This window comes from Zootoca vivipara, chromosome 14, assembly GCF_963506605.1.
Source record: "Zootoca vivipara chromosome 14, rZooViv1.1, whole genome shotgun sequence".
Lineage (NCBI taxonomy): Eukaryota > Metazoa > Chordata > Lepidosauria > Squamata > Lacertidae > Zootoca > Zootoca vivipara.
The window spans coordinates 39,011,597-39,038,167 of NC_083289.1; the positions used below are offsets into that span (position 1 = coordinate 39,011,597).

The 26,571-nt window shown below is 43.1% G+C and overlaps 1 protein-coding gene across 12 annotated transcripts in view; it reads right to left on the minus strand.

The window, feature by feature from the left end:
- SNX29 (sorting nexin 29) overlaps window positions 1-26,571 on the minus strand; it is a 266,797-nt gene that overhangs the window by 135,259 nt on the left and 104,967 nt on the right. For all 12 annotated transcript variants that reach the window (XR_009558571.1, XR_009558572.1, XM_060282867.1 and 9 more), the window contains 3 exons: window positions 16,301-16,417; window positions 3,037-3,092; window positions 2,524-2,605 (listed from right to left, as the gene is read on the minus strand). Coding sequence is in view for 10 of the 12 variants with exons in the window: in XM_060282867.1 (XP_060138850.1) it covers window positions 2,524-2,605; window positions 3,037-3,092; window positions 16,301-16,417 (255 nt within the window). In the remaining 2 variants the exon portion in view is untranslated. The remainder of the gene's footprint in view (window positions 1-2,523; window positions 2,606-3,036; window positions 3,093-16,300; window positions 16,418-26,571) is intronic.

The window sequence follows — 26,571 nt, forward strand, 5'->3', positions numbered from 1 at the left end:
AAAACCTAGTTTCTAACTCAAGGAAATACTTCGTACAACTCTTTCTATATCCATAAAATAATTTCTCAAGAAAGAACCTGTAGGAGAAAGAATTCCTTAGGTAGTACTATTAATACATCACTCCTTTAGGAAAGCACCAGGGACCAATTTGGACAGAATTTTTTTTTTCCTCAGACACATTACAATTGGGACTTATTTTTAGCATTTCTCACCGAACATTTATGATTATGTAAAACAGAGGTGAGAAGAGTTCAGGATTTTTACGCACAGAATACCGGTACTTGCTATCCATTGTTTGACTTTCGAACCAGACACCTATGCAGTGACTCTCCCCCCCCCTCCCTCTCGTGTGTACACAGACATATGAGATCATTCCCTTGAGGAATAACAATTTTGGAGAAAGAAAAAGAAAATGTCAAGCAGATAAGGGAACGGCTCCCAACCGGATTGCTTAAGCATGACCATAAAAAGCATTTATTTATGACAGTTTATACCCTAAGCAAAGGTGTTGTTTTTTTAATTATAAAATGCCAGAAGCCCATTTGGGAGGCTCCGTTGGGAGGAAGGGTGGGATTTAAATGTAGTGAATAAATAAGAGAGCTTCAAAATTCTACGTCATCCATTCCGAGATGCCATCAGGCCTAGGTCTAGCTGGCAGGCTGAGGCGGATGGTGAGGAGGAGACAGAAGGGATGGAGCTGAGTCCGGAGACCCTCCCCTTTCACCAGATTCAGTGGCTTTGGGTGGAAAAGGAGGGATCTCTTCAGCAGGGCCGTCTTAAGCATATCCGGCGCCGTGGTGCAAAGCTCCCTCCGGCACCCCCCCCCCCCCGGCTTCCCAGAGTTTTTCAGGGAGGACGGCGCTGCCAGCGGGGCTGGAGGAGGCGGGCAGTGGCTGGAGGGCAGCTCCTCTGGTGGGGAAGAGGCGGAGGCTGGATACAGCTTCTCCCAGCTTAGCTGGCCACGGCAGATTGAGGTTTCGGGCGCGGCACTGCTTTGGCACGGCATGGCGGAGTCGGGCGAGGGCGGCGAGCTGATGCCAGGAGGTACCGCGTCCAGCCTCCACCTCCTTCCCTGGCGCTCTCCAGAACATGGCGCCCTGGCACCCCACGCCACTAGCCTCTATGGGTAAGACGCCCCTGCTCTTCAGCTTCTGACAACTCCTCCTCCCAGTCTGCTCCCTCTTCTCCCTCCCTCCACTCATCACCATCCCAGCACCAACCCCAAGGCTCTGAGTCTTCTTCCCTTGGAAATTCCCTAGCTGGGGCCCTCTCACCATTCCTCTGCATTCAAGCATTCCATGACACCAATCTTGTTGAGTGGAGCATCTTGGCTGCGCACAAATGACACCTGGGCTGAGAGAACTGCACTAGCTACCAGGCTATGTTCAAAGCCCTGAACAACCCAGGACCAAGCTACCATAAAGACCACCTACCCCATATTCAGATCTGTAAGATCATTTAGATCAGGGGTTCCCAAACTATGGTCTGTGGTTTGCAGGCTTCCTTCGGGTGGTCCATGATGTGTCTAAAGAACACTTGCAACCTGAATTCTACAGAATTCTATGGAATTCAATTTTGAATTCAGTTCTATGGGATTCAAATTTGTAATGCACCAAAACACAAATATAAGAAATAAAAGAAACAGCAGAAGTAGCAATCATACAGCACAGCACATTATAATTGCCGCAGCAGACAGAAAAAATAGTTAAATGGTCCACAAAGACCCTCAACAATTTTCCTACGAACCAATGTGTGGGGTATAAGCTCAGAATTGGAATCTATTTATGTACAATCAATGAAAGCTTTACTAGAAAGCTCGTGGCTTTTGGCTTAAATGTGTAGCAGTTTAATTTTGCAAAAGTTACTTGTGGGGCTTCTGAATTCTACTCCCCCTTCAAATTCCAGAAACTCCCTTAGCTGTCTATGTCTCAAGGTTGCCCATTTGTGCTGCAACATCAAAGGAGAAGAGGAAATAGCTTAAGAAGAGGCAGAACAAGCAGAAAGTTAAGCCAAATGTACTCCCAAGTATATTCATTGGTAACGATACATTTATCAATGGCATTAGATAAATGTCCATTGTACTACAGTCACTTGCTGTTAGCTACACATCAAAGAAACAAATCTTACACATTAATAGGACCTAAGAAATTATTATGAAGAAGAATATTTAAAACATCAAATCAGAGCATGAGAAGAAAGCCAGGATCTCTGTTGCAATCCGCCACGCTTTAATTAATCTTCGCATGCATTTAGAACTCCACCCCAAACAAGAAATTTTGCTGTTCCAAATGTAACACACTTATTAATGACATTAAAGCATCACAACTTTCCTACATACTGGCATACAACTGCACTCTGCATAACCAAAGAACCATATCAACATAAATCAAAGCTGAGACATTTCAACGATTACCAGGCCTGTGAATGATTGAAGGCACTTTAGTAAAATACTTGGAAGAGTTCATTGGAATCCACCACCACCCTAAAAAGAGAGAGAGATCCCTTCAAAGTCATGAAACTTACCTGGTAGACATGAAACGCGTTGGCTGCTTTCCCACGCAGAAAGACCGAGGGGATCCAGACATTTATAAGAGCTCGATTAGATCTGAGGAAAAAGAGCCACAAAGCTCTCTGTATGTGCAATCCTGAAACAAGGCACAATGTAGTAAACCAGAAGTGGGCAGCCTGTGGTTCTCCGGGTGCTGTTGGGACTCAAACACTCATCAGTTCCAGCCAGTATGACCGACAGGGATGATGGGAGTTGTAGTCCAGAAATGTCCGAAAGGCCAGAGGTTCCCCCACACCTATAATAAGCTGTAAGCAGGGCCTAGTGGGTGGTTATATTATTTGCCAACCTGCCCCCCCCCCAAAAAAAAAGGGATACGTGGAATAATATTGCAAATAAACTGTGCATTAGTTATACTGCAGGCCGGGGATATCCTCACATATAAGAATTTGATTCATTATTTCATTATTTCTTCCCTTGGAGCTACTGCAAAGAAGTCAGATCAAGTCACAAACCTTCTACCAACTTACATTTCAAAATCGGACAAGCTCTGGTCCTCAGATGTTTGGCTCAGATCTCCGGGAACCTGCAGTTGAAAGAAGAGGGGATTAAATTGTGTTTAAGCAATGGTATTGCCTATCTGGTTGACTCAAAGCACAGAGATATGGGGCTGGACATTCCCAAAAATGAATATCTAAAAGCAATAGGAGGTCACCTTTCACCCCAGTGGCCCCTGTCAGAACAGAAGTCTGGGTAGCGCTTCTGTAATTTTGTATGTTATGTGTATATTCTCGTCCCACTTTAAAGTTTTTTTATATATAAAGTAATGGAAGACAGATGCCTAAATAAAGTTTCTCACCTCTTACCTAACCTATCACTGGACAGGGCTGTTGTGAAAATAAACTGGAAGAACTCCGTGTACATCACCCAGAGGATACAAACATAAAAAAATAAAACTAATAAATCACATGATCGTAAAGGTCTCACATCTGTTTTATCACTAGACAGGGTTCGCTGCAATCTGTCTTCCTGGCTGGGTAGCCTTTTAACTCAAGTTTCTTTCTTTCTTTTTCCTGCAAGGAGAAAAGCTTTCTGAAGAACCTCAATTAACACATTTGCACTAGTGATGTTAACTGATTAAAGAAATGGGGTTTTGATAAAACAATTTAAATTTGTATACTGGGGGGGGGGAGATATTCCTCTCCTGGGGTGCCAAGTCGGGAGACACGTCCTCACATCTAATTAACTCTTCTGACAAATTCCAACCACAGTTACCTAAGAAATAAGCATCATATTCTATATGATTTGATGCTTAATTATCCTTCTGATTTTTAGAATCACATTTTTTTTAAAAAAAGAAAGTGCCTAGATGTTTTTAGCATGCACAATAATAACCTTCAAAGCAAGCACCACACAGTTGCATTTTGGACATCAGTAACTCTAGCACCAGGCGACCTTTAAATCGGTGTCCTTTAAAATGCAGTACCTTCTGATGTAATTATGCCCCCATTATCTCTGCCATCAAAAGTTGCTGATTATTTTACCTAGAGGAGTTTCAGGTTAGTGAGCTGAAGGAATTATTCATGAAGCATCTAACCTTTGCAAGAGACATTTAGAAAATTGTGATTGGTGCTAATGCAGCTCTAAGAGCACAATCTTCCACAGCAAGTTGTCTAACATTCCCCCCCCCCTCGTGGTCCAGTCTGACCCTCCACTAAGCCCCCATGGATGACATGTAATGGGGATGGCTACTGTGGCCAAGACTGAAATATTACATACACGGTTTTTATTATCTCCCTTTTCTTTTTGCCAGGTGTGGGGAACATCTGGCCCGGCAGATGTTGCTGAACTACAACTCCCATCATTCCTGGCCACTGGCCATGTGATGTGAGTGGTCCATCACCAATGGTTCCCCAGACTTGCTTTCTGCTGCCATTGCCAGAAGATTCAGAAGAACAAATTGCACAAAAAATATGCTAATCCTAAAGTTTCTAGGGTCGATTATAACACTTAAAAGTCAAACGCTGTCTCTTTTGCTGTCAATTAAAACAAAAGTCAAACTGTTTGGGACATCCCACCTGGCATGTCCTAAATCCGTTTCGGGGGCCCGCTGGTCAGTTTAATCTGGCCCCTTTATTTCCTGGGGTAAAATCTCCAAAAAAAAGCTCAACAACTTCAATCCTAAAAAAGGTCAACAACTTTGGTCAGCCATCGTGCATCAAATCTGGCCCTCTTTGAAAAAAGTCTGGGCACCCCTGGGTTAGACAGACTGTAATTTTAAAAGATTAAGAATGCATTCCTTGTGGAGCTGTACCCAGAAACTTGTCTGAAACAAAGCCATTAGTAGGTTTTCTGCACATGAGTCCAAACCCTCTCACTTAAAGTACACTATAACAGAATTATAATAAAGATTCATATTATTTTAAAGATGTATACCTGTTATTTATATGATTCCCCAAAGCATCTTAAAACAGATTATTCGATCCAATGCTATCCAAAGCTATTAAGAGTCCCCTCTTGGGGGTGATCCAGCTAAGAGAGATGCTTGCAGTGTTGTGTAGTGTGGTTAAGAGCCAGTGTGGTGTAGTGGTTAAGAGCGGTAGACTTGTAATCCGGGGAACCGGGTTCGCATCTCTGCTCCTCCACATGCAGCTGCTGGGTGACCTTGGGCTAGTCACACTTCTCTGAAGTCTCTCAGCCCCACCCACCTCACAGAGTGTTTGTTGTGGGGGAGGAAGGGAAAAGAAAATGTTAGCCGCTTTGAGACTCCTTCAGGTAGTCATAAAGCAGGTTATCAAATCCAAACTCTTCTTCTTGCAGGAGGAGAGGGGGAAATAATGTTAAGTACCTCTCTTCAGCTCTCTGGTATTATATTTATAATTTTTTGTCTGTTTCATATGCAAAAAATTAACAGAAAGAGAAAGCTGCAGTAGGAGGGTTCCTCTTAGAAGATAGTAAACTAGTAAAATTTGGAGATGGTATTAGATAACTTAACCCTGATGTTTTGCTTTACAGGCAACTAAAGTACATGCTGATTATTTTGGTTCCACCCCTAGAGGATCATCCAAGATCAATGTTTAATGAATAAGTTTAAACAACAACAACAACAACAACAACAACAACAACAACAACAACAACAACAGAGAGGCCTTTGCTCCAGCTGTGTTGCTGTATGTGGCAAGTCCAGGAGAAATAGTCAATGCACATATAGTTGTCACTTGGGTTGGGGCATCTCAGAGGAGAGACAGAACATGACTTCTGCCTCCTCTTTTGCTGGCGAGGCAGCAAAAGATATTGGGGGGGGGGCATGTTAGCAAATTTTCTTATGCAGATAGAGTCCATAGGAAAAATGAATCTTGATAACACTTTACTGCGGAAGCTGAACAAAACAGTGTATAACAGGCATCCCCAAACTTCGGCCCTCCAGATGTTTTGGACTACAATTCCCATCATCCCTGACCACTGGTCCTGTTAGCTAGGGATCATGGGAGTTGTAGGCCAAAACATCTGGAGGGCCACAGTTTGGGGGTGCCTGGTGTATAATCTGAAGAGAAAGGAACAGAGGGGTTGTGTCTTTCTTAGGTCAGGCCTTGTTCATATCAGGAAGATATATACAACTAAACATACAGAAGAAAACTCCCACAGAACTCAACAGCCAATGAGGGTGGTGTATTCCCTCACTGAACATCAGTTTAGGAAAGCTTTTAATATTTAATAGATATTTTAATATTCTGTTGGAAGCCACCCAGAGTGGCTGGGGAAACCCAGCCAGATGGGCAGAGTACACATTATCATTATCATTATCATTATCATTATTATCATCATCATCATGCCCCTCTGACTGGTTACTAAGCAACAACACCTCCACCCACCTCTCTCTTGGTCGGTTGGCTTTAACATTAGCCCTTAAGTTGGAAACTGAATGATTACTGCAGCTGACCTTAAAATGGGGTGGGGGGGGCATGATTTAAAAAACCTATCCCCAGCTCTCTGGGATTTCTGCCACTAGGGTTGCCAGACTCAATAGAGGACAGGACTTCTGTGCCTTTAATTGCCCTGCTCTCTTTTGAGTCTGGAAACCTTAAAGAGAAACTAGCAGACCCTTTGTTTAATTTCCAAGCAAAGGGTCTGCTGGTTTCCAGACTCAAAAGAGAGCAGGGCAATTAAAGGCACAGAAGTCCTGTCCTCTATTGAGTCTGGCAACCCTATCTGCCACTGATGTTCTGTGGAAAGTGCATGAAAAACAGCACCGCCAACCCATCCAGAAAGTCTGCTACCGGGCAGTATCAGAGGTGACTGAACCTACATCAGGTGTGTGTGTGTGTGTGTGTGTGTGTGTGTGTGTGTGTGTGTGTGTGTGTGGTGTGGCTTCTCCAGGAATAACGGGTCTAATATTAAGGCTGCATGGTAATATACTGTTTGCTGATTAATTCAGCGTGGGCTTGGCGGCAGAAACACCAGATGGGATCAGCATCATCAACTGAGACCCCTAGCACATCTGCTGCAGATGCAATTGGACATTAAAGTCATCCATTGAAAACTAACTTCCCAATTCCCATTATTGTACCTCAATTTCAGCCCCGCAGGGGTACATTCGTAAGTAGCAGCAATCACAAAGGAGCAACAGGGAGAAATAACTCACGGTAAGATCTTCCCTGCGCATACAGACTCGCGTTCAATGCACCTTTTCCTGACTTCAATGAGGAAGTCATTTGTAAGAGTTCTGGAGGAAGCCTAAGTCATTATGCTAATGCAATGTGATTTTAGATGTACATATTTTCCTCTGTGTTGTGCGGCAACCATGGAAAGGGGCCCAAAATCATGATGAGCAAAATTTATGCCTTGAAAAACTGCAGTGATGCAGGTGAACAGTGCTGAACAACAATCTACTGATCAACACCCGTTTGCTATGAGATTATAAAGGTACTGCTCATAATATCTTACCAATTATTTATTATCATAAACCAGCATTCATATAGCATGTTGAACTGTATTCAGAGAATATACCCTAAGAAGGCTTTCCCAAACTTGGGTCTCCAGCTGTTTTTGGACCACAGTTCCCATCATCCCTGATCACTGGTCCTGCTAGCTAGGGATGATGGGAGTTCTAGTCCAATAACAGTTGGAGACCCAAGTTTGGGAAACCTTGCCCTATGAATACTTACAAACAAAGACAAGTCATTAACTTCATAATGCAGACTGGCTGGGAAGGCACCCTGGGGGTGACTGATGGCAGCTTACCTAAAGCCATATAGACCATTCATACCTCTCTAAGGCCCCACACAAACTGGGGACATCCCCTCTCTCCCATTTAGCCACTTCATTGCCAAAGCTAACCTGTTTTCTTGGAAGATGATGCAAATGTTATTACGCAACTTTTAAAAGAGGAAGCCTCCAATATTAACCCTCTCGGTCCCCTACAAGTGGCAGGTGAGGCCTCAATTGGTGATGCCACCTCTGGGAGCAGCAGGGGTGCTATTGAACCACCATGATAGGAGCTTCTCAGTGGCAGCTCCCCATAAGTGAGATGGCCACCATGGTGAGGTGCATCTGTCTCCTTCATTAGAGTGGTACCTCGGTTTACGAACTTAATCCGTTCCTGAAGTCCGTTCTTAAACCGAATCCGTTCTTAAACCGAGGCGCGCATTCCCTAATGAGGCCTCCCACTGTCGGTGCCCTTCCACCGTTCGGTTTCCGTTTGTAGACCGAGGTAAGGTTCACTAACTGGAATACTATTTCCGGTTTTGCGGAGTTCATAAACCGAATCATTCGTAAACAGGACTGTTCTTAAACCGAGGTACCACTGTATTGACTTCCAAGTGGAAATTGAAAACATTAGCTAGGCCAGGGGTCCCCAAACTTACCTCGCTGAGGGCCAGTGCCACCAGCGCCAATCGCACGGGAGCGTGCGCCCATACACGTGTGCACACGCAATTCTGCTTCAGTGTATCTGAAGAAGTGTACATGCACACGAAAGCTCATACCTATGACAAACGTAGTTGGTCTCCAAGGTGCTGCTGGAAGGAATGTTTTTATTTTGTTTCGACGCAATTTCCGGCGCACTTCCGGGTTGCCAGAACACCGGAAATGGCTTGTGCGCATGCGCATGGGCCTCCTCCGGCCCAGAAGTGCGCCGGAAATGACACTTGCACATGCACGCAAGCTATTTCTGACGCTCCCAGTGACCTGGGAGTGGGCAGACACGCCGCGCTGCTCCGGTAAGAGCAGGCAGTGGCAGTGGGTGGCAGGGGTCATCGGGGGCCGCATAAATGAGCCTCGCGGGCCGCATCCGGCCCCCAGGCCTTAGTTTAGGGAACCCTGAGCTAGGCACTTGATGGCTGAAAGACACTGTTTCTGACAATGTTGGTGAGAGAAAGCTTTTAAGTGTAACTGCTTTAAGAATGCTTTTAACAGTGACGATTCTTAAAAAGTTTTAACTGTCACTCGGGTAAGTCAGAATCGTGGCTGAGTGGGAATTTGAACCATGGTCTCCCAAGCCCTAGTTCTGAAATTCTAACCACTGTACCTCTCTGCCATCGATTCATATCTTACACCAGCATTGTGGTCCAGCAGGGGACAGAATAAAAACAACACCACAGAAAGTGGAGGAGAAGAAGAAGAAGAAGAAGAAGAAGAAGAAGAAGAAGAAGAAGAAGAAGAAGAAGAAGAAGAAGAAGAAGAAGAAGAAGAAGAAGAAGAAGAAGAAGAAGAAGAAGAAAGTTGAAAGAAAAGGGATTGAGGCTCACTGGGAGGAAGAACAAGCTTCATTCTCTACCTAGGAAAGGGAAAGAGCCGTATGTTCTTTAAGCTCAGCACTAGTTTTGAATGGTCCCAAAAGTTCCCCTGCAACCGTTGCGCAGAAATCACTTAAATACCTCTTTGCAGCAAATTATACTCAATTTTCTTGAAGGGTGATTAATCAGCAGCAATTAAGTAGCAGGTTACTCACAACAGAAACACATCTTGCATACACATTTCGATATATTCCCTTCATTTTGCACCAGCTGACGCAGAATAACTCGCAAACACTTCACATCATTATGGTCTAGGAATTCGGAGGAAGTATTAAACTTGGGCATTTAGTTTAAAGTTGGTCTTTCAAAAAGAAAGTCTGGGGAGAAAAAGTGAACACTAATATGCTAAGAGGAGGCAAAAACCACAATAGATAGATAGATAGCAAAACCGCTAAGCTCCACCCTCTCTCTTTCATAAAAGAGTCTTCCTAGTACTTTTCATTTATATGACCGCTTTTCTATATTTACAGCTCTAGCACAACCTGGAAACTGAACCAGATTTTTTAATATCTAGTTGCTTCACTCCATGATGAATATAAAGGGGCAGAGGGAATCTTACATTTTTACATTCCCTTCCCTTCAGCTATGAATAGCTTAAATATGTTGTATTGATGGAGAGTGCTTATTATTCCACATTTCTCCAAAGCTGGACATCTTTAAAAATGCATTTGATGCTAAGGGTACTTCGATGACTCGGAGGAATGAAGTGATTAAACAACATTATTGCAGCTGGAGACTTTTGGCATTTATCATCTGATGCTTTAAAGACATTTTGAAACGGGGGGAGGGCAGGGGGGAACGGAGAGCATCAGCGCACATGCTTTAAGTGCATAAACAGGTAACAGACCTATCACTGGCAACTACACATAAAAAATGAAGCCGCAGAGTTGGCCAAAGACCCTCCAGAACAACCAGCAGTCAAAGAAGACCAGTGATGGCCAAACGTGGCCCTCCAGCTGTTTTGGGACTACAACTCCCATCATCCCTAGCTAACAGGACCAGTGGTCAGAGATGATGGGAACTATAGTCCCCAAACAGCGGGAGGGCCATCACTGAAGTAGACAGTACTGGCCAAAATGGGTCCGTGTATTATACACTGTTTGTGTTGGAGGGAAATTCTCATTTGCTTCAACAGGGTGTCTCCCACCCCCCAGCAAAATTGCAAATGTCGGTGATAAGTTCCTAATTGGGACCACTGTGATTTTGTTCCAAAATTTATAGTTAGCAGTACTGCTATTAAACTCTAGTCCATGCCAATGTATTTGTGAAGCACATAATAAAGAATTCTGCCACCTAATTATTTTATATGGCTTCAAAAGGACAAGAGTCTGTTGCAAAGGACACCGTCTCCTTGTCATCAATCATAATCTTATAATGATATCCCCCCGCCCCCCCCACACACACTAGTTCTCCTCTTGAAGACATTCTGACTAAATTTACAAACATACCAAATGTTGTGAGATCAGTTTGCAACTACATCAAGAAATCGGGTGGAAATGTCCCATTTCTTATCACAGATGATGACAATGAAGATGAATGAAGTAAGACAACATCCGTATAGTGCTGAGCATTTTCTGTAATGGAAAATTTACCACTACTATATTTACCTATGGCAGGAATATAAGGGAAAGTATAAAAAGTGTGAACTGTGGGAGATATCTACCCTGGTGGACAGGAAAAACGGTGCAATCTATTTAACATGACCCAGAATAAAAAATACAATTCAGGCTCCTTCAATAGTCAGATAAGGAGGAACTCAGGACAGGACCACGAAATGGATTTGAGAGAGCTGATCTTGAGCTTAAGGGGGGACATAGGGGAAATGAGGAAAGAATTTACAGAAATGAAAAGTGACTTGAATGAGAAAGTGAAAAGCTTGGAGGAAAATTTTTGATAAAATGGGTACGAAAACAGAGGATAACGCACCAGCTCTCTGATACCAACACGCCAGCCAAGAACCAGACAGTGTCCTTCCCATAACCTCAAAGTAGCTGTCTTACTACAAAAGAATTTCAGAAATAGACTGGAAAGAGAAGTTGCTGAATTACAACTTATCACCAAGCTCAAAACCATGGAGGGACCTGGTTTGAACAGAGACATAGGATTCTTATCTCATTATACATGATAAAGCGATCTTCAGCCATCTCAACCCTTGCTTTTTCATGCAAAACCATTTGCAGTCGTTTTCAGTCATCAACAGCTATCAGTCAGTCAATCACCCACTTCCACCACCCTTCTGAGTGATACCCCCTCCCCACCCCACCCCCTCCCCACCCCTTCTCCACATAGGCGCCTGGGGACTCCTATTTCAGTGTATCTGAAGAAGTGTGCATGCACACGAAAGCTCATACCAAAATAAAAACTTAGTTGGTCTTTAAGGTGCTACTGAAGGAATTTTTTTATTTTACTTCGACCCAGACCAACACGGCTACCTACCTGTAACCACTCCTACTTAATATATGGAAAGATCAAGGCGCACAGGGGTTTTTTAAATCATATAGTAAGGAAATCCCTCTACAAAATCTGGGTAAAATATAAAAATTTATTTGAACCAAAAATTCCGCTCTGGACTTCACCAATAGAAGCCATTGCGATGAAAAGAAAAAACATGAGAAACAATTGGCCTACATATAGAGAAGTATTAGAAATTAAAGAAGGAAAACCAACATTGAAGAAATATGAGGAAATTAAAAATTATTTAACAGATTGGCTGCAATATTTTCAATTAAATCAAAAAATCGGAATAGATTTAAAACAAGGATTGGCAATAGAAACATCCAAATTTGAAATGAATTTAATTAGAATTAAAAAGAAAAATATATCCTTGCTATATGATTACCTCCTGGAGTGGGAAACAAAAGAAGAACAGACCAAGGCAGTAATGATCAAGTGGGCCCAGGACTTTGGATATAACATTCAGTTGGAGCAGTGGGAAAAGTTGTGGGCAGAAGACATGAGATTTACTGCATGTTATAGTCTGCGGGAGAATAATATGAAAATGTTCTACCGTTGGCATCTCACTCCCCACAAATTGGCCAAAATGTATGAAGGGGCAAATCCACACTGTTGGAGATGCAAGAATGAAATTGGGTCGTACTACCATATGTGGTGGACCTGCCAAGATATTAGTAAATATTGGAATAATATTTATGAGGAAATTAAAAAAATTATTTAAACAACCAATTAAGAAAAGCCCGGAAATGTTTTTGCTGAGCATACTCCCACCAGATATTAAGAAAGAAGCAAGAACTCTACTGCTATATGCAAAAACAGCAGCCAGGATCTTAGTGGCAAGGAAATGGAAAAGCGAGAACTTGCCCACAGTAGTAGAATGGCAAGCACTTATGCTTGAATATTTACAGCTGGCAAAACTAACCAACTCAATAAGAGAAGTACCATCACAAAAAATATCAAAAGAATGGAGTGCCTATAAAAAGTACTTAAGAATGTACTGTCCAAACAATTCTTTACTAGCAGAAATAGAGTAACGTTTGAAAAATAGAAAGAAGCATCAACCCGTGGCATTGAAAGAGTTTGATATTGTATAATTAGGAGGTCTGGAAGTAGTTAAGATACAACAGGAAGAGATATATCAGTCATAAGCTGTTCACGTTGCGAAAAATTTTTTTCGTGTGTGTTTGATTATATATTATTTACATAATTCTTTTTTGTAATTTTTGTTTTTGCTATGAACTTGTTGAATTGGAAACCATTCTGTATATCGAAGACATATCTGTATAAATTGCTTTTTAGACAATAAAGTTTATTTTTAAAAAATTATTTTTTAAAAAAAGATAAGTTCCCAATTGGGACCACTGTGGGAGACAAAGGATTACAGCCCGCCACCCACCGCCACCCAATAGTAGGGAGTCCCATGCTGGGTCAGAGGGCTCCCACTGGCAATTTATGTGAAATGAAAGTGCTTCTAACACCCTGTTAGAAAAGGATGACATTTTGTGAGTAGCAGCTAAGCAACCTGCATATCAAACCAACAGCATTTGTTGAATTTATCCTGATCGCACAATTTGTTTGTTTTACCTGCAGTCTAGGTTTCCCTACTTATTGGCAGTCAAGAAATGATATTTCACAAGCAAGACTGAGGGTCAAAGTACACTCAGTAAGCAAATTTGATGCCCAATGTTCAGCTAGACTATGGCGAAATTAAACAGAGCTATTCTACTTACAAAATCCACCCTCTGATGTACCATTAACTTGCCCTTAAGATTTTGCTCCAAAATTTATAGTTAGCAGTACCGCTATTAAACTCTAGTCCATGCCAATGTATTTGTGAAGCACATAATAAAGAATAATAAAGAATTCTGCCACCTAATTATTTTATATGGCTTCAAAAGGACAAGAGTCTGTTGCAAAGGACACCGTCTCCTTGTCATCCATCATAATCTTATAATGATATTTTCCCCCCACACAAACTAGTTCTCCTCTTGAAGACATTCTGACTAAATTTACAAACATACCAAATGTTGGGAGATCAGTTTGCAACTACATCAAGAATCGGGCAGAAATGTCCCATTTCATAACACAGATGATGACAATGAAGAGGAATGAAGTAAGTCAACATTGTGCTAAGCATTTTCTGTACCACTACTAAATTTATCTATGGCAGGGAGGACCCATTTCTTTAAAAATGCATTTTCCACAAAAGTAACGAATGAATAAATAATACCCTTCCAAGTTAAGCTCTGGCATGGCCAAAGTTACCTATTTTTACAGATGGCTTTCCCAAGACCCTCTTTATCCTGCTGTTCCATTCTGTAGAAGTGCTTGCATTTCTCACACTGTTTATGAAACCCCATGAATATGGCCTCCCCCAGACCGCTCTGCTTGACCCTTGCCACAAACCAAATCCTCCTCTCCCCAGGTGACACCCCTCTCCAGCCTAGCAACTGTTGCTTCTTCATCTTGGAGTGTGGCGTAGGACCCGAAAAAGAGCCTTGCTGGGTAAGGTCCACTGCCCATCTACTCCAGTATCCTGTTCTCACAATGGCCAAACAGATCCCTACGGGAAGCTGGGAAGCGGGACCTGAGCACTGTAGCCTTCCCAATCCTTAAAATTCCCAGCAATGATCATTCAGAGACATACTGCCTCTAACAATGGCAGTAGAACATAGCCACCGAGAGCCTAAATCCACCATAGATTTTCCCAAGATTTGCCCATTTCTTACATTGTTTATGAAACCCATGAATATGGCCTCCCCCAGGCCTCTCTTCTTGACCAGAGGTCCCCAAACTAAGGCCCGGGGGCCGGATGCGGCCCAATGCGGCCCAATCGCCTTCTAAATCCAGCCCGCAGATGGTTTTTACATGAGTAGAATGTGCCCTTTTATTTAAAATGCATCTCTGGGTTATTTGTGGGGCATAGGAATTCGTTCATATTTTTTTTCCAAAATATAGTCCGGCCCCCCACAAGGTGTGAGGGACAGTGGACCGGCCCCCTGCTGAAAAAAATTGCTGACCCCTGTTCTTGACCCTTAAGACTTTCCTCAAACCATACCCTCCTAAAACCACCCAGGTTGGTGGCCATCACTACATCTTACGAGAGCAAACTTCACAACTGCAGCACCTACCAAAGATTTATTACGTCTACAATCTCCATCTTGGAGCAGAGGCTGGAAACCTGGCCTTATAGTTACCAAGTCGTGCCTGATGAAGAGTTCTGGAGAACAAGGAAGATTGCCAGTATCCTGTGACATGCTGGTTGGTTCCAATAAAATTATTGCCCAGCTATGGATTTTGAAGAGCTGCTCCACTACCCCTTATGGACCAACATGATTACCTTTGCTTTTTAAAGCAACAGCATTAGTTGTCTGCAGCAGTTTTCAATTTCGTGCTTGCCTTGGGCCATTCATTTAGATATTCTTCCTTTTCTCAAAACCAGATCAGACCATCTCAAGTTTTGTGTTAGTCAAAGAAGGATGGACTGCATTTTTGGATCTAAGTTTGTGAACTTTAGTCACTGCGGATGTGTTGTAGATTACTCCCTGTAGAAGAATGAGCACATTTGCCCAGTCTCCTTTGCGTACAGGGCATTTGCATTCTTGTGGATGTAAATAAAACTGGCAGCTCAATAGATTTTGCTGCCACACTCGCCAGATTAACACCAGTAAAATATATTTGTAATCTCCAGTGAGAAGATGGGGGGGGGGGAATCCTAGAAAGAGAAAGCTGTCTGTGGTTATCAAAGCTTCCCACACCCACGTGTCTCACTGCTATTTTAATTTTCCCACCTCCCCCTTTCCTGCCCTTGCTGAGAAATTTGGGAACTGGTAGCAAACACTTGTTTTAACAGCTGCTTATACAACCCTATCTGTTAAGAGACAGATTACTTTATCTTTAACCTCTTTCAAAATGTCTTATCCTCTACTTGGATAAATAAAGCCAAATGTTCAAAGAAATGACACACATGTACGTGTGTGTGTGTGTGTGTGTGTGTGTGTGTGTGTGTATGCATGCCTCAAATTTGAGCATCTGCACATTTATAAATATTTTTATAGAACTGTAAAGCTGGAAGGGTCACCCAGGAATCATCAAGCCAAACCCCCTGCAATGCAGGAAATACAGCTAAAGAATTCCTGACAGATGGCTTTCCAACCTCTGTTGAAGAATCTCTAACGAAAATATCTAATGGCCCATCTAGTCCACCATCCTCTTTTCACAGTGGAAGCAGGGCCTGAACAGAACAGCACCCTCTTCATTTGCAATTCCCAGCAACTGGTACTCAGAGACATGCTGGAAGCAAGAACACAGCCACCATGGATAGCAGCCATTAACAGCTTCCTCCTCCAGGAATTTGTCTAAACCTTTTTTTTTTAAACCACCCAAATTCATGGCCACCACTGCCTCCTGCAGGAGTGAGTTGAACAGTTTAGCTATGCACAGTGTCTATCCTGAACCTAGCTTCAAAGGCCCTTTCTGGGACTTCAGTCTTGATAAACAGATCAAGATTACTATGGGTATTATATATTTTTAAGAAAAAACCTACCGGTCCTCTCAAATCAATGAGTTCCTGTCTCATCTGGGTCACAAGAGCTTCTTTAGCCATCAAAGCACGGTGCAGCCTCTCGTTGAATTCTATTAGTTCCCCGTGCATCTCCGCCACCTGGAAAACAAGCGATACAGTTTATTCATTTTTTGAAAGCCACTTCGTTTTTATATTGTCAACAAAAGAAACTACGTTAGCGGGCAGCGAATATAGTGTGTGATATCGAGTGAGTACATTCTGCAGACAGTGGCCAGGCTCCCATATAACACGATAAGCCATACTATGGCTTAGTGAGTATGTGCAAGTTTGCTGGAGAGGAGCTCACAGGCCTCCTATTTCCCTTTTTGCTACTGCACAAAGATGAGCCAATATTGTATAGTATACCATCCAAACCAGGGCTTCTGGCTGAGCTTTTGCTTGCTAGCCACAAAGTGTGAAGAACCTAGAAACTGCAGGATACCATAAATAAAACTAAATAACTCAGCAGAGGGGGATTTGAGGGAAGTCCAGAGGAGGGGAGGGAGAATAATTGTAAATAACATGATGAATGAGATTCGTGTGATTAATTGTTATAAAATTCAATAAATATTCCAAACCAAACCAAAAAAGAACATAGAAACTGCCTTATATCAAGTCAGACTACTGTGTCCATCCAGCTCAGTACTGTCTACACCAAGCACCCCCAAACTCAGCCCTCCAGATGTTTTGGGACTACAACTCCCATCATCCCTAGCTAACAGGATCAGTGGTCAGGGATGGTGGGAATTGTAGTCCCAAAACATCTGGAGGGCCGAGTTTGGGGGTGCCTGGTCTACACTCTACACCAGGCACGTCCAACAGGTAGATTGTGATCTACCAGTAGATCACTGGATGTCTGTGGTAGATCACTGCTAGATCACTGGCACCCCTAAAAAAAGCTTACCCAAAATTTTCCTCCTCCCTAAAAAAAGCTGAACAACTATGACCTGAAGCCCTAAACAAAAATGGGCCTCCCTCCTAAAAGAAGCTCAACAAGTTTGACCTAAACCCCCCAAAACAGGGCTTCCCTTCCTTAAAAAAAACTCAACAGCTTTGACCTGAACCCTCCCCCCAAAAGGGGGTAGATCACTCCCAGTTTTTAACTCTGTGAGTAGATCACAGTCTCTTGGGAGTTGGCCACCCCTGCTCTACACCAACCAGCAGATGACTCTTCAAGGCTTCAGGTAGGAGTTTTTCCCAGCCTTACCTGGAAATGCCAGGGATTGAACCCAGGATTCCCTGGGCGCAAGGCAGGTGCTGTATCACTGAGCTATGGCCCTTCCTGCCTGGCAGCCTGCACATGCACATGGTCCTCATAAGCTCCGTAGCTCAGGAGCAGAGTGCCTGCTTTGCGTCCTGAAGGTCCCAAGTTCAATCCCCAGCATTTCCAGATAGTTATCCGAGAGGATACTGTTTGGAACCCTGGAGGGCCGCTGCCAATCAGTGCAGGCAATGTGGGCCAGTGGCCTGACTCAGTAGAAGACAGCATCTTGCATTCCTATATTTGGCTCATTCCTGCGTGTGGTCCCCACCCCCCTGAAAGCAGACAGCTGAGCTGAAGAAGTTGATGCTACAATGGCTCTTCGTTGGAACTTACTCATTAACTCATCTCGGAAGGTGTTGGGCTCTACTTAAAGGGGAAGGGGTTTAAAACAGAGGTTGGAAGATTGGGAAAAATTATGGAAACAGAACTTGAAATTTACTGTGTGTAATCTTCTAAGAGAAAATATAATGAAAATGATGCATAGATGGTATCTTACACCAGTAAAACTAGCTAAGATCTATCACAATCATGATAATAAATGTTGGAAATGTAAGAAAGAGGAAGGATCTTTTTATCATATGTGGTGGACTTGCCCACTAGTAAGGGATTTCTGGGAGAAGATTTATCATGAACTAAAGAGAGTGTTGAAAAACACATTTATTAAGAAAGCAGAATCCTTTCTATTGGGTATAGTTGGAAAAGAGATTCCCAAGAAAAATGTTAATTTCTTTATGTATGCTACAACGGCGGCAAGAGTATTATTAGCCAAGAACTGGAAGACCCAAGAATTACCAACAGTGGACGATTGGCAAATGAAAATGGCTGAGATGACCAGGAGAATACGCGACCGGGGAGAAGAAACGACAGAAGAAGAGTGGAAAGATTTAAAAGTTTATTTTAAAAAATATGGTAAAATTGTATATTGAGATTAGATTTAGAAGTTTATAGAAACGGCGGATTTGAGAATTATGTTAAGTAAATTGACGTATGAGAGATTTGAAATTGCAAGGAGTTTTAAACAATGAATTGGAAATTGCTAAAGATGAATGAGAAATGAACGGCAGATAGAGGGAACTCGAGGAAGTCCCCTCTTACAATGTTAAAGGAAAAGGATTAGGATATTTTGATTTTTGTGTTTTTCTTGTTATTTTTGTAATGTTATTTTTTCTTGTTATTTTTGTTTGCATTTGTTGTGTTTAAAGTGTTGTGTTTTTCTGTAAAACCAATAAAATTATTTAAAAAATAATAAAAATAAAACAGAGGTTGGATGGCTGTCGATCATTGGTTCCTGGGCTGTGATTCCTGCAATGCATGAGGTTGGACTAGATGCCTCTTTGGGTCCCTTCTAGCTCTACAATTCTATTTACAGGTAGAACATGGGTTGCGCTGTGGGTTAAATCACAGAGCCGCCCTAGGGCTTGCCAATCAGAAGGCTGGCGGTTCGAATCCCCACGACGGGGTGAGCTCCCATTGCTCGGTCCCTGCTCCTGCCAACCTAGCAGTTCGAAAGCACGTCAAAGTGCAAGTAGATAAATAGGTACCGCTACAGTGGGAAGGTAAATGGCATTTCCGTGTGCTGTTCTGGTTCACCAGAAGCGGCTTTGTCATGCTGGCCACATGACCTGGAAGCTATACGCTGGCTCCCTCGGCCAATCACGCGAGATGAGCGCCACAACTCCAGAGTCGGTCACGACTGGACCTAATGGTCAGGGGTCCCTTTACCTTTACCTTAGCTGTGTTGGTCTTGCATGCACACGAAAGCTCACACCAATGGCAAACTTATTTGGTCTCTAAGGTGCTACTGGAAGGAATTTTTTTGTTTGTTTGTTTCATCGACAATTCTATGTCATGCAGACCAGGCTGCAGTGCTCCCTTGACACCAACCTTTTATTATTATTATTATTCATTTCTATTTGCATCGTGCTTTTCTGTTCTACTTAATTCTGTTACGGGGGTAACTTCACAGCCTCACTGGATTTAATTAAAGATAACCTAGTTAATTACTACGTGCTAGCTTGTTCAGATAAGATCAAGCGTGTACTTATTCCATGCTAACAATTAGAGCATTATGTATTCACACCCGAGTTGCCGCCTGAATAACAGTCCCAGGGTGATGGTTCTACCCTGAACCTATGAAAGTAGCTAGGAAGATTATTTAATCAATATAAAACCATATGGAGAAACATTAATATTAACGGTGCATTAAATAATCGTGCCTGTTAGACCATAAGGAATGCCAATCTTTCCTCAGAATTCAAAATCAGGCATGGACGTGTAAAGCAGACACCCAGTTCTGAAATTCATGTACTGTACTGTATGCAGATTGAACGTTTGAAAAGAAGGAACGTTTGAAAAGAAGGAAAGGAGGGCCATTTTCAAACTCAGAATTTGTTTTTGCTCTAGGCCACATGCGAGTCTTTCTGATCATGAGAACAGCCTACTGCCGTGATGGGCAACCTTTTGAGCCTGGTGTGTCAAAATTCACCAAAAAACCGAGCATAACTCAGGTGGTGTGTCACTTCGAGAAAAAAACCATAGTTTAAATAACAAAAACGTATAATTGTAATATATAACTGTATTTAATAAACTGAAACCTAATTATTTAACCAAATCAAACCAAAAAACCCTTATTTATCACAAAGTGCCCAGAGTTTTTGAGATTTTGGGGGGGAGCTGCTGACCAAAGTTGGAGGTTTTTTGGGGGGGTGCAAAAGTTGCTTTGCTTTTTTGGGGGGTGCCCCAAAGCTGCTGCGCTTTTTGGGGGGGAAAGAGAACAGAAATAAATGACGAATAATACCTTCGCTGGAACTAACACGCAGCACTGACGTAGTCTGCCAAAGCGCAAAAAACCCCAGCACAGAACAGGTTAAAAAATGAATGCTGTTACACCCAATCATAGTCTGCCAAAGCTCCAGAAAAAAACAGCACAGAAAGGGTTAAAAAACCAATCTCTGGCTACCAGCAGCAGCAACAACAACAAAAATTACCTGGGTTTTAACAGTGGAGACAAGCTCTAGTGGAGACAAGCTGTAGGAGGAGCGGGAGAACAAATGGGGGGGGGGACAACAACAGCACGAATGGGCCAATGGGGCGCGTGCCAGCAGTGAGGGCTCTGCGTGTCACGTCTGACACGCGTGTCATAGGTTCGCCATCACTGGCCTACTGGATCAGACCAAAGGCCTGTCTAGTCCAGCATCCTGTTCTCTCAGTGGCCAGATGCTTATAGGAAACCCACAAACAGGGCCTGAACACAACAGGACTCTTCCCACCTGGTATGCTCAGCAAGTGGTATTCAGAGGCACTGACAGTGGAGGAAGAATGTAGTCATTGTGGCTAGCAACCATTGATTCTGACCCTGGTTTATACTGCAGGGTGCCTGGTCCTCCAGATATTGGTGGGACTACAATTCCCATCATTCCTGACCACTGGAGTTGTAGCCCAGTAACATCTGGGGGGGCAGGCGTTTCCTGTCGCATAATAGCCCTGTCACAATATTGCTACTGTACCGTAGCAGCTGATTACTTGTGCTTCAGGCAAGATTTTGAAAACCCCTGCTTCAAAGATAAAACACCAGCCAATTGAAGAAAACCTCTGAACCAGCACTATAATAAATCAGGGGTGCCGCAAGAATCTCATGGACAGATCTCTGCTCTCTTTCACCAGCTTTTGTCAGTGCTCTAAAAATGTCCAAACTAGGGCTCACATTTCTTTAAAAAACAAAACAAGACAAATGTGCACTCTCTCCCGCTCTAAGCATAACTTATTTCACAGTGTGGACAAGAGTAAAAAGGAAGGACCATATATATACACAGCCTGAGCTTGTTGGAGGAGAGGAAGGAACATAAATTGTAATAAACAAATCATAATAACAAGCAACGGTGACATCTTGTCTTCGTAGCACCACCATCTCCCTAAAGACAGCTGTGGGGAACCAGTGGCCCTCCAGATGTTGCTAAACTACAACTCCCATCAGCCCCAACAAGCACGGCCAATGGACAGGAATGATGGGAGCTGCAGTCTAGCAATACCTGGAGGGCCAAAGGTTCCCCACTCCTGCCCTAAGGGTTCACAGGTTGGAGCAGAAGCTACGGTGGAACAGAAGATCTTTCTCATAGCACATTGATGCACAGGAGCAAGCCTCTAGTTAAAGGTGCTTGCTTGGTGGCAGACAACATGTTTGCATGCAAAAGATCCTCATTCCAATTTCTGGCACTTCCAGGTAGGAAGCCACAGAGGGGAAGACCTCTTATGGTGTACCTTGGAGAGCTGCTGCCAATCCAGTTGACAGTATTGAGCTGGACAGACCAAAGTTCTGACCTGACCAGCAGTACGTTCAGCTCACAATGCCTTATTCTCCTCTATCATCTTTCCCCAACCTGATGCCCTGGAGATGCTACTGGGCGGGGGATGCAGGTGGCACTGTGGTCCAAACCACTGATCCTCCTGGAATTGCCGACTGGAAGGTCGGTGGTTCGAATCCTCGCAACGGGGTGAGCTCCCATTGCTCTGTCCCAGCTCCTGCCAACCTAGCACTTCGAAAGCATACCAGTGTAGTAGATAAATAGGTACTGCTGCGGCGGGAAGGTAAATGACGTTTATGTTCGCTCTGGCTTCCGTCACGGTGTTCCATTGCGCCAGAAGCTGTTTAGTCATGCTGGCCACATGACCTGGAAAGCTGTCTGTGGACAAACACCGGCTCCCTCAGCCTGAAAGCGAGACGAGCGCCACAACGCCATAGTCGCCTTTGGACTTAACCGTCCAGGGGTCCTTTACCTTTTTTACTTTTTGTTTGCTACTGGGCGACAACCGCTACCAATGCCAGCCAACGTGGCCAATGGTCAAGGACAACAAGGTTTGTAGCCTGAGGCATCTGGAAGCCAGCAAGTTGCCGGGAGGTGCAGGGAGGCTGCTCTGGGATCTTCTGTTATTCTGAGCATGTCTTCCCTGTCATTGCTGTGTCACTAACTGTGCTATTTCAGTTGACAGCCTCTGTCAAAACATCTGGAATGTTACTGTAGCTTTTCGCAACGTCTCATCAAAAGGGAGCACAAGGCTTCAGGACAGGGCAAGCTTGGCACATTTGAATCGCTTATTTCTACTGAGTCAGCCATTCTCTTTCTTTTCGATTGTTTTCGTCTAAATAAAAAATCTACTCGTCCTAGTAGCATTTTTGGAACCTCCACTGCGCATGCCGCAAGATCCAGCAGGATCCACTTACTAAGATAAAGTGATCGGATGTGAGGAGGGGGAGAAGAGAACTTTTCTTATGCAGAGGTGGGAGAAATCTTCTGAGACATAAATTATTTCCAATCAAAGCAGAACCTAAATTCCCATAGCTGTTTCAAGAAACTACAGCTCTGAAGGAAATCTGAGCATTCTATTAAAATCACACATTTTGATCAAACAATCTCAAAACTTTATTAATATTCGATGTGAGCCGTGTGCTCGGCAGGAGCCCTCAGTAATCTGACATATTTTCTATTACACCCAGAAGAGAAACGCCAGCCTATTAGCGTAATATTCAGACAGAAACCACTTGGCTTTACAGCTGATAGCCATGAAAGCCAACTTTTCTTGTGATGCAACCAATTAGCTTGTCAAATTACTCTGGATTATTATTTCTAAAATCTTTAATAAACTTTGCTTCTGCGGCAATTTCTCTACATAAAGTTGAATAAGCAACGGTGATGAAAAAATAGGCACAGATCTGATTTCATGTGACTTCACACCCATGAATGTTAATCACCTGCTGACCTGCCGGAAGGGCTCTTGATCTAGCTAGGGAAGTGAACCTTTTTCAAACCAAGGACCACATCTTCTACTATTAGTATACAACAACCTAAACAACTTGGGATCTGTTTATCTGTGAGATCCCCGCGGCCCTAAAATTATACAAAGCCAAAACGTTGGCACAGCTCCTCTATGGATCCTTTCTGGGCCCGCCCTCCTCTGCTTTCTCCCCCCTTGAGAGAGTTCAATCCAAACTTCTTAGAGCTCTCCTACAAGTCCCCAGATGTGTTTCAAATGCATGGGTCAGACTAGAAACGGGGATGATGAGAGTGGAGGCTTATATCTGCCTAACATCAATCTACAAATGGCCGTCGTTGAATCTGCTCAGAAACTGGGTTTTGCCCCTCAAGCCCTTCTAAGTCTGGGGTTGAGCCAAGCAAAAGCTATGGTTAGGCAAAGAGTCATAGACACTGAGAGACAACAGGATTGCTCAAGGTGCCCCGACTATAAAACTGGAGAAATTGAGAGAGAGATAGCCGCACCAGCAGCATATCTCTTCTTTCTAGTATCCAAAAATGCAAGAAGGGCTTTTATTCTCTCCAGAAGCTCGGCTTTGCCCTCGTCGGTCCTGGAAGGATCCTTTAAAAAAGGCCCGTATGCTCAGAGAATTTGCGCCTGTTCATTGGGGGAGATAGGAAGCCCAGAGCACTTATTTTTTAGATGTCCCTTTTATAAAGAGGCACATAGTGAGACCATTGATCCCCTGCTGGTGAGGCTTGCCAACCTCCCGGAAAAGCAAAAATTTGATCTTCTCCTGCTAGGCAAAAATCAAAAGACTACCCGGATGGTCGCCAGATTCTGTGTACGGATCTGTAGGCGCAGACTACCACCACCACCCCTGATCCAAACTAGTTTGTCAAGAAAATCCCCAAACTCGGTCCCTCGGGTGATTCTGGGTCATTTCTCTGCGGTAGCTTATCTCAAAGGTTTTAGTGTCTATACGCTTATGGCATTTATAAATTTTAAATTTACTATTGTTCAATGTTTTAAATGTTTGTGTTCCTTTTGGGATTGTACCCCCAAGTGTGTTTTATATGCTGGTCTCCAACCGTAATAAATTATCTATCTGTGAGATCACCATTCGGGACCCAGTCCACAGATTGCTCATATAGTTAGAGCGTGGGACATACCAGGAGAGGCGGTCCTGTAGGTACAAGGGTCCTAGGCCGTTTAGGGCTTTAAAGGTTAAAACCAGCACCTTAAACCTGATCCTGTACTCCACTGGGAGCCAGTGCAGCTGGTAAAGCACTGGATGAATGTGTAACAGAAGTGAAAATGGAATTCTTCCCATATACCCTCCCATTTCATTGGCTGTCCCCTGCGGTGAATTCTAAGTTATAAGTTGCCCAGGGCAAGGACCTGTCCTCTGGTACATTGTTATGATCATTATTATTTTGATTTATTGACTGTCCTTCACTGTTAAGGTCCCAGGGTGGCTCACAACAAATTAATATACAACACTGAAAATAGTTTGGCGCCATTTAATGACACAGGTAACTCACAACTTACGGGCATTTAACTTGTGTGCATTCAGCTTTATGCTGTTGGCTGTGTGTGTGTGTGTGTGTGTGTGTGTGTGTGTGTGTGTGTGTGTGTGTTTTAAAGGAGCAGAAAGGGGCCAGGTAATCCCACCCGCCATTGAAATAAGACTTTGGCGATCCCACCCACCACTGAACCTAATGTGTTCTGACTACATGATTTTGGCTTTTTGAGGGATTGTGTATGATCTTGGGAAGAAATATAATTGCCTTTGTGCTTTGACTGGCTGGCTATTTTATCTGAACTTGTACTCCACATAGACCCAGTTACAGGTAGGTAGCTGTGTTAGTCTGAGTCGAAGCAAAATAAAAAAATTCCTTCAGTAGCACATTAAAGACCAACTAAGTTTTTATTTTGGTATGAGCTTTCATGTGCATGCACACTTCTTCAGATACACTTTAAACAGAAGAGCCAGACCCTTATGTACCTATTGCAGTCATCAGCAGTTGTTAACAGCCATCAACAGGTTTACCACTCCTATCAGCCCATCACCCATTCCCACCCACCCCCACCACCGTCTGTATATACATAAGGGTCTGGCTCTTCTGTTTCAAGTGTATCTGAAGAAGTGTGCATGCACACGAAAGCTCATACCAAAATAAAAACTTAGTTGGTCTTTAAGGTGCTACTGAAGGATTTTTCTATTTTGCTTCCACATAGACCTGTTGGTTAGTTGGTGGTGCTAATAACGCCAAGGTTGCAGGTTCAGTCCCCATAAGGGACAGCTGCATGTTCCTGCATTGCAGGGGGTTGGACTAGATGATCCTCAGGAACCCTTCCAACTCCGTGATTCTATGAGATATCTATGTAATCCTGAGGAAAAATGGGGTGGAGGGAGGATAAAAGAGAAGGTAAAATAGGAAGAAAAGGAAACCAAGAGTGGCAGATTATGCTAATCTGAGCACTAGGAACATACTAGCCATCATGAGCTCATGACCCATAGAAAAAACCTACATAATACAATAGGTGCAGTAACAGTAAAAGATCTTTAAAAAGTTAGGCTCCTCAAAGGGACGTCACAGATAAGATGCAAATCAAGAACAGGCGACATTGCCAGGGAAGGATGATGATAATCGGAATACATGACTTGCGCCTGGATTTCTGAGGCTTTAAGTGCAAATCATAAATGTTCAGGTTAACTTCCTATTTTTAATTCCCCACGTAATGAAAATATAGCAACGGCAGAAGATCTAAATTTGCCTGACATGTTGTACAACTTAATTTACCTGATTTCCTACTATTGTCGTAATTATCACTCACAAGCAGCCAAAGGAGCTATACTAACTCTGGTTAAAATTCCTTACTCTGTAATTACTGAAAATTCCCTGCTGGCATCCATTTTCCCCTCAACCATCAATAAACTCTCACAGACTTCCGACTGCTAATTTGCTCCCTGCTAGTTTCCTTTACCTGTAAGATTTTCTCTTTTTTTAAAAAAGAAAAAGAATAGCTAATTAAGACTGCTTAAAAAAATATATAAGCATATATTTTGTTATTACAACTATGCACTCAATTGAAAGTATTATACATTTTGCATCTCCTTATTTTGAAATAGATGAATAAACTAATAAATAGAATCAACAAGCTTACAGCAAATTCTGCTTCATGTATGGAAAAACAGGTGAGAATTTGGGGTTATCATAGGGCACAGTGACTTCTG